Source organism: Hyposmocoma kahamanoa, unplaced genomic scaffold, assembly GCF_003589595.1.
Source record: "Hyposmocoma kahamanoa isolate Upper Pololo Valley unplaced genomic scaffold, ASM358959v1 102, whole genome shotgun sequence".
Classification (NCBI taxonomy): Eukaryota; Metazoa; Arthropoda; class Insecta; order Lepidoptera; family Cosmopterigidae; genus Hyposmocoma; species Hyposmocoma kahamanoa.
This window is the reverse complement of record NW_020653337.1, coordinates 14,014,503-14,028,076: the sequence shown is the minus strand read 5'-3', so window position 1 is coordinate 14,028,076 and position 13,574 is coordinate 14,014,503. Positions and strand designations below refer to the sequence as shown.

General features: G+C 35.0%; 2 protein-coding genes across 3 annotated transcripts; both read right to left on the bottom strand.

Moving 5' to 3' along the window:
• Positions 1–6: 6 nt before the first annotated feature.
• On the bottom strand, positions 7–877 carry LOC113233828 (ER membrane protein complex subunit 4). Its single transcript, XM_026469049.1, has 2 exons — positions 729–877; positions 7–553 (listed from the first exon to the last, which is right to left on the bottom strand). Exons 1-2 carry the CDS (start codon positions 782–784, stop codon positions 91–93), a joined length of 519 nt encoding a protein of 172 aa, XP_026324834.1. The 5' UTR covers positions 785–877; the 3' UTR covers positions 7–90.
• Positions 878–2,203: 1,326 nt separating this feature from the next.
• On the bottom strand, positions 2,204–5,499 carry LOC113235350 (tyrosine aminotransferase-like). 2 transcript variants are annotated; one of them, XM_026471038.1, is made up of 5 exons: positions 5,146–5,499; positions 3,694–4,022; positions 2,900–3,373; positions 2,662–2,808; positions 2,204–2,490 (listed from the first exon to the last, which is right to left on the bottom strand). In XM_026471038.1, exons 1-5 carry the CDS (start codon positions 5,288–5,290, stop codon positions 2,296–2,298), a joined length of 1,290 nt encoding a protein of 429 aa, XP_026326823.1. In that variant the 5' UTR covers positions 5,291–5,499; the 3' UTR covers positions 2,204–2,295. The 2 variants fall into 2 exon arrangements, with proteins under 2 accessions (XP_026326823.1, XP_026326817.1); XM_026471032.1 differs by having other exon boundaries at positions 2,626–2,808; positions 5,146–5,490.
• Between the last annotated feature and the right edge of the window lie 8,075 nt (positions 5,500–13,574).

Here is a 13,574-nt window from a genome sequence, read left to right as displayed (position 1 = left end):
AAATGGAACTATTTCTATTACTGTACATATTTTTTATTAATTCTATACAATGATAAATAAAATTAACTAGCTGAACATTATATACTGAGTTTATATTAAGGATAGTCCGCCACCAATGTGCTCTACCCTTGTTTGTGGTTCTTCAAATGCAAGCCAATCACTAGAATGTGTAGGTAATAATCCCATACTTTGACACTTATACAGTGCAAGCAATATATTGACAACATTTCCTATGAAATAAACAAATTTTTGACCAGCAGCTTGTGTTCCCTCCACCATCTTGAATGTGCTCTGGGTGGCGAATAAGGCTTTCACTGGCCTGACAATCAACATGCCAACCATCATAATAGGAAATATGGAAATAGAGTTGCCTGCCATGTACATTATGAACAGGTTCATTGGTACTTGTTTTAGCGGTCCAAGTGCCACATCCCACAGTTTCTTAATTAAAAGCAGGTTTGAGTCTGCGTCTTTAGAAGATTCAGAGTAGCTAGCTCCTGTTGACTGGCTGTAGCCTGGTGGAGAAGGGCAGTCTATAGGTTGCGTGCGATTTCTAGAAAACATCATAAAGTTTATTATTGATACCGACACAATAACATATAATACAATAAACCTACGTATTATATAGGTTTATTATTACTATTATTAGATTTTAATACAACCCAACATCAACCATGACAAATAGTAAATCGAATGAATTCATACAGAACGTACATGAGTATACTCACTTTTGGTTGTAGTCCATTGCCCATTTGAACTTCTTATTTGATTTCAGTTGAGACATTATTGAGGTTTAATAAGTTTAGTATTTGAAAATGGAAATGAATACAAATTTCCCTGAAGTAATAAATTTCTCAACAAAAACCTAACGCACAGAAACCCGAATGATCGAATGACAGCGTGGTATTTTTTTTTAGTGGCTTCGCCATATTGCAATTCGATGAAATATTAAGCTTTTCTATTTTCATTTTTATTCTAAGCTTACTTGCTTATAAACTTTATGACGACACGAAACTAATATTTGTAAATATCTGGCCTTTTCTTCGTTAATGATATTAATCTAACGATAACTAAAAAAATGGACTCAATTTAACTACAACTTTATATTTATACCCATATAGGCCAATGGGTACAATGTCTATACCTGCATTTTTTATGACCGCGAACAAGATGTGCGCCTGATCCACATGTTCCGAATAGTACCTACACGCCAAATATTCGTTATTTGACTGTTTGGCATTCCGCCAAATACCAAATATTCGGCGACGCTCTCGGCCGTAGCGTCGAATATTTGGTTGCCAAATGTTCGGCGTAACAATTATGCCTTTTCGAGGATAACAGGTTAGAACCTGTCGAGCGATTTTTTGTTCATGATTTGGTATTCGGCTTTCGATTCGTCCTAATTAAAAAAAGTGGTCGAATAGGCCAAATACTGATTAATAGTTGAATATTCGTAGCATCTGTAGTGATACATCTATTAGTACCACGATAATGGTAGTGGTATTTGCCTATTAGACAACAGTTGCAGTGCCACTGAGAGCAATAAATCGCAAGATCCGAGAGGCAATGCCACTGCGTCTGTCACGCGGAGTGTTGTTTCACCAGCACCATTATTTACCCTTCAAAACTGGACCGCAGTATTTCACATCGCATTACTGCTTGGCAGCAGAAATAGGTATAGTGGAACTAGTTCCTTATGCGAACTCTTTCACAAGGAGCTCTTCTACTGTTGTATTCAGTGTTCGGATAATGCCAAGTACAAAAAAAATCCCCATCTCCTGTCCAGCCCCTCCCCATTCTGCAATCTTTTTAATGCGCCATCGTACCTAGGGCACAAAGTAAAAGAAACCTGCTTCCCCGGGTTCTTGAGAGGTACTGCTTGTCCAGCATCACGGAATTATTAGTGAAATAACTGCTTAGTATTACAAAAACCAAACCCCTATCACGTAGTATCCCAATGGTATCTCAGCTTAAGATTGACCAAACTAAGAATTGTGCAAGAGAGACTTAGTGCTAGCGTTAATAAAAGTTTGTATTATGTACAACGCATAAAACATTAATATATATTAATTTTTGCCCAAAAACATTTTTAACAAAGCCCAAACTTCTTTACACAGCGCTCGGCTTTGAAACTGAACTAAGGTATGCCCGCCCCTTTTTATGGTAGGATTAAATGAAATTTTTTTTTTCAAAGTATATAAGTGTAATAGTTTATTGATTATTTATTGATATAATAGTACTTATTTATTGACTTACAAATATTCCAAAAAATAGTAAGATTATTATAAATAGATGTTAAGCTACTCGAGATAAACCACAAATAACTTTAGGTTCATTTGCGACAGTTACGACGTTCGCGTCTATTCCTTTTAACTTTTCTCCTGAAATAATGTGATCTTTACAAAATACGGTGATCCTGCGGCATGCTTCAAGAAGTATCTCTTCAGGAACCGTCAGCACAATGCGCACAAAATTTGGACAATCAAAACACTGAAATAGAAAATAACATGAAAATTATATCATACGAACCAAAATACTTACCTATATTAATAAAATTAAAAGAAGAACTGCCTACACACATACCTATTTATTTTTGTGTATAAAGTTATAATCTTGCTAACTCACCTGTCCTGGTAAACAAAACACAGACTGTTCACTAACCATACGTTCCACAAACTGAAGCTCGTTCTTGAATTTTGGAAATTGGGACATTTTAATTTCAACCATCATGTACATTGCGCCTTGAGGCATAATCGGGCGTAAACCAGGTGCGCGTCGTAATTCACTGTACGCGAGCTTTGCTTGACTCTGTAAATATAATAAAGATAAGTAAACTTTAATTGTAAATTTCATTCTTAATAGGAAAAAAATTCTTAACACATTTTTTGTTCTAATTTACCTCAATAAATAATACTACTTCATCGAAAAAGCTTTGTGGCGTATTCCTTAATATTGAGGGTAGAGCTCTTTGTATTAGGGTGTTTGGGCCCAAAATTCTGGAAGCGAAATTTATTAAGCCCTTGCGCACGTCTTTTCCTAAGATATCATTTCGATCATGGATAATGACCCAACCCATCCTCCAACCAGGAACTAAAAACCTTTTCGTGAGACCACTGCAAGTCAGCACTGGTACATCTTTAGATAGAGACGATATGGCGACAAACTCATTGCCAGAAAATACAAAGTGTTCATATATTTCGTCAGCTAAAATAGGTACCCTATTTTTAGACGCAATATCTAATATTTCGAGCAAATGTTCCTTGTTGTAAACAGAACCACACGGATTGGAAGGATTGATAACCACTATAAGTGCTGTATCATCATCTATTTTGCTTTCCAAATCATCCAGGTCTGCTTTCCATTGTTGATCAGGCTGTTAAAAGAGACATGGTTTGAATTAATCTACTAAATCATAAAGCAAAGGAAAAAGGTTATAATAATATACGCAGTTACAAAGAAAATGCGCGTATATATAAGTAATATGCAAATGTAGTATACGAGAAACTGGAAACTAGTTATGCTTCTAGAAACTTGTCTCTCCTCATTTTATATACAACTCTAGCTTCGCCATTCATCGGATCCTTTTAAATTGAAGGTTTGATTGAAACGAGACGATAAATTAATATTACTTATCGAAAACAGTGACTTCCATCACATATTTTCAAAAATTGCTAAGAAAAATTGAAAACTTACCAATAAATTGTAATATTTTAAGTTGATGCCCAATCCTTCGGCTAATGTTTTATATATCATGAAACCCGGCCGTGGTACAAGTATATTTTGTCCCGAGTCAGCCAAAACAGCAATGACCATCTCAATGGCATGCGAACACCCGCTGCAGAGTATAACGTCTTCGGCAGCAACATTGCCCTGATGTGCGCTGTATTCCGCTACAGCTTGCCGGGCATCCAAATGGCCAACAGCAGGACCGTAACTCCGGCTTTTATTCCAATCTATACTTTCACGAATAGATTGCAGCACTTGCTCTGGTGGGTTTAGATTTCCAAAGGTAGTTGGATCGCCTGAAATTATTTATTTTTAAAAGTATTTTTTTTTAACGCATACACTCAACATAGCCCACATATATACAACATAGCATACTTAAACACTAAAGAATTATAAATATCTACCTACGTAAAGTAGCAATAAAAATTGGTAGACAGACCGAGAGGTATACCAATAGGTTGCGTAAGTCATTCGATCCTCTTGACCTTGACTTATCTAGTTTATTTTTTAATCATTTAGTTAATAGATATTACTTAAGTTTTATTAATCCTCGATGAAATATTAAAAAAATTAAAATTGTATCATTAGAGTGCTTTACCCTAATAACAGACTTTTGAAAATTTGATACTGCATTCCAAAGATACATATTTTTAATAATTTACCATAGTGTAAAAGTAATATACCACTTCCTAAATCTTGACTTTAAAGTCTGATATTACAGTTTTACAAATCACAAATTCTAAAAAAATCCCAATGTTTTGATTACCTAAGTTATTCATTGACATTTACCGTTTTTTAGGTTTCAAACTTTAATTTAATTTTAATTTAATTTTAATTTCTTTTATTATAGACACGCAGGTATGTACGAAAAAAACTTTTAAACCTCTTAAAGTATTATCACTAGAGATTGAGCCTGTTTTTGTTACACCCTTTATTTGTTCTATTACCTGCTTTTACATGCGTAATCACTAGTTATAGAACTTAGCTACTAATTACTTGTGCTTCCTCGCAGGTTCCTCAGTATTGATTAAATGATTAACTAAATTTTATTTTTTCTTCCAATTTGTATTAAACCTACTCGTCCTTTTTTATTGACAATTACTTCTTGTTTGTCTTATGACTTATTTTCATAATTGATTTATCCTATATTAGATATTAAGCAATGAATATGTCACTTTTTACCGTTACCTACGTGGTAACATTCCTATTGATTTTAAATGACATTAATATAAAAAAGAGCATGTTGTTTTATAGATTTTATGAATGTGTGTCTAGTTCGGGCATAATATACAAAAATAACGGTATATTGGTACTTATTATAGTAATCTTGAACACTCCCAAGTAGATCAATAAAAAATATACATGTAATTCAATTAATTCTCTATATATTTCGTATTATGCGTTGCAATCGTAACTTACCAACTGAAAGTGCAATAAATGGCTTTTCAGGATTTGGCTCAACTTTGAGATCGTCCACAATACTTCTAATCAAATTGTGGGTATTACGAGCCAAAGCAGAGGCGCGAACCTGCCATACGTTGCTGCCTCGTGACCGTCGCGACATGGGCACAAAACTTGCAGATAACTCACGAGTTGTTATGATACTTAAACTTGAATTAAGAATAGTGCTCGCCTTTCGATACAGCGCAGTTTTGTTTAAAATCTGTGGTGGACCTGCCTACCAGGAGCCACTAAGTTGTGGAACTGGTTTGAAAATGCAGATGAGATGACGACAGTAGAGCCAGTTGTTTATAAATTCCATTTGCTTGTCCACTGCGAAATGAACAACGAAGTTAATCGATGGAACAAAATCGAATATGTGTCTGACCGAAATCAATTATAAAATACTTCTAATTTTATAATTACATACTAACTACAATATTTTTTTATTTAAAATTGAGATTCAGTCAGTCTCACTTTGGGATTATGATATTTTTATAAACAAGTGCATTGGAATGAAACGGAAAAACACAAACAACTCAGATGTAAGTCGCTGTTTACATCTCAATAATTATTGTAATTTTATTTGTAAACAATATGCAACAGAATGATCAGCAAAACATAATTACGATAATACGGCCTTACAAAAATATTAATTTTGATATGGCGTAATTTACGCTATTCATGGATAATTTTTTTTTTTGCGGGTCATTCTGTTGCATAGTATTCTGTTGCATAAATATTATACGTGTATGTGATGTATTCTGTCTTCTTCAACTTCAATGTGGCAATATCTTGTGGGGAAGTAGCACAGACACACAATAAATAATTATTGTATAGGTTGCAAAAAAGATCTCTCCGCATAATTGTCAACATAGACGGGACAACAAGCTGCAGATCCAGCCTCATCAATATGGTTTTATACAGGTGTAACCGAAGGGTGCAGGGGAAATTCAAGGACGTAGAGTTATTTTCAAATAGCAAATTGGCACTGATATTTTTGTTGAACATTTTGTCTATTTTATTTATATTTTGTTTGTTTTTTGAATTAAATTAATCTCATTTTAAAAAGTTACGAAAATCCGTCGTTACCGATCAGGTATCGATATTAAAATCCATAGTGTTCCTAACTCTACACAACACAACCACATGCTTTGAAGTTGTCGCAAATGCGTGACGTAATAGATTGTATTATTTATTTACTTACAAAACTTCTACTTCTGAGCACATGTCAAAAATATTATAGCGCATTTTACGGTTGAAAACACTGAAAGAACAGATTTTAATACTATTTCATAGAATCAGTGTAAAACGAAGCCTAGGATACAATCGATGTTTAACAATATGTACTGTGAAAGGTGCTAGGAGATTTACATAGCACTAGTTATTATTTTATTGGTACTTTTATTAGTAGAATTATAAGATTCAGTGCTAAAATTCATTCTTCTAAATGTACGGATATTTAGTTTGCTTATTTTACAACAATTTGATAATATCATTGTCACAATTTTGCATAGTATCCATTGACTTACAATTATATGGACGTCGGGTCCGCGCTAAAAAGTGTCCGCACTTGTAAGGCGCTAAAATCGTATACAGAGCGCGACAGTCTTCATTTGTTCTACTGACAGCGCGATACTGCGATGACATTATAATTTAAATTTCGAATAGGTTGACTTGGGACATTTTTTTCGTGGTTTTTGTATTAGACCCGTCGTCCATTTATTTGTAAGTCAATGATAGTATCCCATTGATTATGGTTTTCCAACAAAAAAAGTTTGTACTTACACTAAAAAACAAATCTTAATCAAAACTTCACTGTCTCACAAAAGAGTATCATCGGCCTAACTCACGGAAGAATGTGGCCTAACTCAATGATATCTCATTGATAATAATTGTGATTTTCTTAGTTTATATCAATGCTGCTGCTCTTGACCCTGTACTTTACAGGGGTATGTATAATCTGATCGCGTGATCGTTTAGTTATAGAAACGGATAACCTTCGATGTGTATACTTTAATCACGATATCGGCTTCACCTGCTTAATTGCCGTACGATTTGTCGCAACGGATTGCGGGATTTGATTCAACTGAAAAAATATTTCAAGTAGTTTCCCAACAAATCACATTATTTTTCAATACGTTTTCATTTCAAAGAAATCTTTGGAATAATTTACAAAGAAAGTGACAAATTATTTTAATCTCTTTAAAAAATTTGCTTATTAGTATTGCATAGTTATTAATAAAAGTTGTAATTTATTCATGATCGAATAAATGTACAGGTACAATTTTATATAATTTGGTATAGAATGTATTAAATGTTCTAAAAATATTTAAAATGCGAAAGGATATAAAATGCGAATAAATCATCTAAACAAATACGTTTTATACTTCGTTGATTACTTTAAATTGTTTAATACGTTTTGTTTTGTAAATTGTTTCAAAGCAACAAATATGAAACCGTAATCAAAGTATACAAATTAACGGTTATCAGTTTCCACTACCAACACCCGATCAGAGTATACACAGTCCTTTATGATATCGCTTCTCACTAAAATGCCTTTTTAGTATGTCAACAGTTAAGATTTTCATAAATAAAATAAAGATTCACAAAGAAAAAATAATAATTCAAAGTAAACACAAAAATACACTTTATGAAAAACGTGCTTCTGACATAGTTTTTTTTTATTTGTTTTGTATGCATATGGTTTGCAATCCCAAGAGCTGCAGCTGTTCAGGGAGTGCTGGTCCGCGGATTATTTTCGAAATGATCGAACAACGCCTCGTCCGTGTCAGGACCACGAACACTTGGGCAACTTTCTGGCCTATCACTGGAATGACCCAGTAGTTTGAAGCCTCAAAAACATATTTCGAAAGCAGGCTCTCGAAGGAAGTCGACGGCGTTCAGTTTCTGATCTACCATCGCTAAATCTCTCACGGTAAAGCTCCGACGCACATCATCATTTCATATTATTCTGAATTACTTACTTAGACATGCACTTAGTATGCATATTCCGAAATTGTTGTTGTGATGATACAAGATGTGGAAGAACTACACTTAGTATTTATGTGGTCTGTGACTACACGGGATATCAATGACAGAATGACCGACAGCGTCAATATCCATTTATTTTTATTAATTAAAAACAAAACTGTAGGTATTGATTCTTATTGTAATAAATATATAAATATGTTTCTAATTCTAAAATATTCTACCATTTTTAAATAAAATTAAATTGAATTATTAAATTTTCGCGCCATTTTCGTCTAACTTCAAAGTATTTTATTTATTTTATTAATAATTTTGGCTTGAATACAAGTCGTTTGAGCCATGTCTTCGTTTAATTATGTTTCTGTAAATATGGCCGCCACAAAAAAGAGGATAGGCAATTTGAGGCGGCGTGCTTGGATTGACTCAGGATTCCTTAGAACGGGCCCGATACGGGTATTTTAGTTCGAGATTCGTATAATTTCGCGTTTTAATCTTCTATTAAGGCACAATAGCACTATCCTATTCCATTTTAAATTAGATTTCACAAAATAATTGAAAGTCAAAATAAAAACGACACTTTTCCCTCCAAAAGGCCCAAAGCGAATCCCTAACTACAAAGTAAACCATTGTGTGAGGTTAGTGATGTAAAAGCACGATTTTCATACCGCTATTATTATAATAACTTTTTCTGTTTTGATGATAGGATTTGAGAATGATAAATACAGGCAAATAATAGTTTAAAAAATTATTTACGTTATAACATTTCTCTTTCATTTCTGGCTTAAAATTTTTGCATATATTATACGCAGTATGCAAACTACAATAACAATAACGCACACACTCATAGCCCTAGGCAAACCCTATATCACGGGCGCCATGGACACAAATAGACAACTGCAAATTACATCCAAACTTACGAGAAAAATAATTGAAGACCATGCAAATATTTCTCCCGATCCGGGATTCGAACCCGGGGTTCTCTGCAGTCCAGGAAGGTAACCGTTTGGCCACGAAGGCAGTTCCTACGCAACAATACCTTCAGTTTTCATAACCGGATGTAGTTAGCGAAAAGGATCCAATCCACAAAATTATCAAAAAATGAGTTATATGTACCAAACGGTTCCTATAGTCTAACCTCTAGATTAGCAAAAACATATAAACATAAATAAATATTTCTGAGTTACATAACTTAAGTTTTGAAAATAAAACAAGAATGAGAAACACTTTCAAACTTCAAACTGGCATATCTCGAAAGTGACTGGATGTGCATTGGATCCTTTTTGTTTAACTACGTCCAATTATGTCTTGGTTAGACTGTGATTATATTCTTTCTTAGCTTTATCTTATAAACGTAACTAGAACAAAATTATTTTGACATATACTTTAATTGCCATCCAAAAGCAAACTAACAAAATTAATGTAGACCAAATGCCCTCACGCGTCTGCCCGTGTTCGAGTCGTTCACTCAAGCAAGCTGCCCCCTCCCCACACCACTCGTGCTACCCGCTTGCCTGTCTGTCAGTAGTCTTGTATGTATAGTATTAATAATATTATAATTGGTAAATATAATTACAACTCAAATTACAGTGGGTTTCTAGACTTGCATTGGCCGGCACCGACTCCAAAAAGAACTGATTAGATATTGTAAATATTAGGGGTTAAAGTATGAAATTGCCGTTTTATTGCAATAGGTTCTTTGAATTTTCATAGAATCTTCATGGTTTGAGGTTTTCGAATGAAACTTTTTTCAAATGGTTTCTGTGATTTTTTTTTTAAATTTGAAACATTTGAATATCGACTTTCAATTGTTTTTGTTATTCAATTTAGACAAGAAAGATGGATACTGCGAAAATTCGAGTGATTTTTGAATACGAGTTCCGACGCGGAACTAACGCGGCAGAAACAGCCCGCAATATCAATGCTGCGTTTGGAGAGGGGTCTACTAATGAAAGCACCGTGCGATTTTGGTTTAAACGCTTTCGTGATGGAAATTTCGACTTAAAGAACGAGCCACGAGGAAGACCGCCCACACAGGTGAATAACGATGAATTAAGAGAGATAGTGGAAGCCGATCCTAGTCAAACTACCCAGGAATTAGCGGCATGGTTTAACGTTACCTTACCCACAATATTGACTCACTTGCGTCAAATCAATAAAATAAAAAAATACGAAAAATGGGTGCCTCATGATTTGACTGATCTGCAGAAAGAAACGCGTGTTGAAACTTGTGTTGCCTTGTTGAACCGGTACAGAAATGAAGGAATATTGGATCGAATTGTAACATGTGATGAAAAGTGGATTCTTTATGATAACCGGAAAAGAAAAATGCAATGGCTGACCCCAGGTCAAATGCCACAACAGTGTCCTAAAGCAAAACTTACCAATAAAAAGGTAATGGTAACTGTTTGGTGGTCTCAGCATGGTGTTATTCACTATAGTTTTCTCCGATCTGGTCAAGCAATAACGGCAGATGTCTATTGTGCCGAACTCCGAACCATGTTGACAAAACTAGCAGTAAAACAGCCCCGACTCATGAATCGATCTTCACCATTATTGCTCCACGACAACGCGAGACCTCACACAGCACGAGAAACCATTTTGACCCTTCAGGAACTGCAGTTAGAAACCATTCGTCATCCTCCGTATTCACCAGACCTTGCTCCAACGGACTACCATTTTTTTCGTGATTTGGACAATTATCTACGTGACAAGAAGTTTTCTTCCCAGGAGGCAGTACAAAATGCTTTCACACAGTTTGTGCAGTCTAGGTCGTCGGAGTTCTATCGCAAAGGCATTAATAACCTTCCCATTAGATGGCAGCAATGCATAGATAATAATGGCAACTATTTTGAATAAATAAATTTGTTGAAAATTTAAAAAATAAACAATTTAGATTTTCAGTACAAATCGGCAATTTCATACTTTAACCCCTATTATTTAAGTATCAATTACGTATCATTAATGTTGTATATACATATTGTCCTTCAATTTTATTTTCTTTAAAGTAGTAATTTAAAAAATTATTTGTTACTTTTTAGTTTCAGTTTTTATGTACATATAAACAAAGTTTGCAGTCGGTTTTTTTTTGTTATAAAAATTACTTTATTTTTCAATTTTTAGTGGTAGAGTGAATGCAATTTGCTAATTTGCTAAAAATGGGTAGACCTTCTAAGCGCGTTGCGCAAATGAGACAGCGCCGTTTGGAGGAAACTTGTGTAGAAAAGAACGAGCGTTTAAAAAGAAATAGAGATAGAAATGCTGTTAAAATTTCAAACGAGAGTCTTGAGCAGCGGGACAATAGACTTTCTCGAATGAAGGAACATACGCATTTTTCCCGGCTTAATGAAAGCTCAGAAAGTCGTGAACGTTTATCAAACGAAACCGAAGAGCAACGTTCTCATCGGCTCGACTTGATACACGCGCGTTTATCAAACGAAACCGAGGAGCGACGTTCTCATCGGCTCGACTTGATACACGCGCGTGTAATTCCATCAGCGAAGTCACCTGATATGGGAATGTGTCGCCGCTCACAAAGCAACTCCAGCTGAGACGTCGTTAATTCTCCAACCCGCAAGCTATTCAAAAGATGAATGAACTCAATGTCATTTTGTTGACGCATATTCAACGTAATAAAAATATTAAGATCTGTCTTGCTGCTAGTACCCCGTTTTCGTTGTGTTCGTTCCATGGCTTGAGGAAGCAAAAGCAGGAAAATTGAAAAGCAGGTAGTCCTCGATCGAATCATATGAGCCCAGACACAATGTAGTTACTGTACACTATTGAGGAGTTCCTCTCATCCGTTTGCCACTTCCATCATCATATCAACTTTAGATGACCATAACATTTTATTTCCTTTGTTATTACACTTATGTGCCAAGTTTTATTACAATCGGTTAACGGAAAGTGCGCGAAACCGGATTCATCACCCTAGTTTATCACCTTTTAGGGTGAAATATTTTCTTCAAATTCAAATGGGACCAATGCTGGGGTACCATCTTTCCAACAAAAAAGAATCATCAAAAAAAAACTTACTGTCGAATTGAGAACTTCGTCCTTTTTTTGAAGTCGGTTAAAAATCGGCTCACAAATGCTGGAGTTATTGTGCAACATACATATTACAATACAGTAGAAGAAAGTACCTCCTCCTTTTTTTTTTAAATCGGTTAAAACAAATAGAAATTTATTTCTTCATTGGTGGCCTCCGACGACTACGAATCACAATTACTTTTAAAAAATTTTGAAAGGTCGTTGTAAGCACCAACAAACGATTGCTTGTCAAGTCACCAACCAGTTGAATGTGGATAGCCTTTGTCGTGAAACATACTAAAAGGGCTATGTACATCTTCACCAGCCTATATCCACGACCTTGACGACTAGCAGTTAAGTTCACTTATTTTCTTGATTTGAAGGTCATAAGACAAAATCCGGCTTCTAGGACCGTGCACGGGACTTACCATAGGAGAATAAAAAAATTGGTGTTCACTGCTTAAAGTACTCTCATAGTAAAATCAACTATTAAAACAATTGCTCCGTATAAAATTTAGGCGCTATTTGTATAATAAGTCTTCATGCGTGAACAGCCACCCTTAGAGGTGGAATATTTCCTTGAAATTGAAATGGGACCACTTCTGAGGTACCCTCTTTCCAACAAAAAAAGAATCATCAAAATCGGTTCACAAATACCGGAGTTATCGCGTAACATACATACAAAAAAAAAGAAAAACATACAGTCGAATTGAGAACCTCCTCCTTTTTTGAAGTCGGTTAAAAATACGAGTTCGTACATTTCAAATGTATGAAATAGTAGATTTTACAACAAGTGCATAAAACGCGTCATCAGGTGAGGGTGGATACTTAAGACGAGGGTAAAATGGGTTTTATGACTGAGTTCTCTGCTTTCAACTTAGATTGCGAGGAAATTAAGCTGCAATATTACAAATAACCCTTTATTTAATTAAAATTGAATGTAAAATTACAACAATTAGACATATTTAATGTGATGTTTTTTTATGCACTAGACTTAGCATAAAAACGCATAGAAACCTAGCCCGCACACGCTAAGTGAGGCAAATTGAAGCGCTCCCAAAGGGCCTACACGAGCGGGCGGGCCTTCAGTGCTCAAGGTCAACTTGCACCGCGAACAGCTCCAGAATTTTAGCTAAAAATGACGTAATGTGCGGTAAATGAATGTAAAAATACGTCAGACAAACATAAAATAGATACTAACATCACATTCCACAAGAAAGTAACGCGTTTCAACTTGTATTTTTATATAAATACAAGTTCTTCTTTCCATCTCTATGCCGATGACCTTCAAATCTATACTGCAGCCCGTCTTGAAGATGTAGTTACTGCTATCGGCACATTGAATTCCGACCTACAAAAGGTTTCGGTATGGGCTAAGAACTACGGACTTC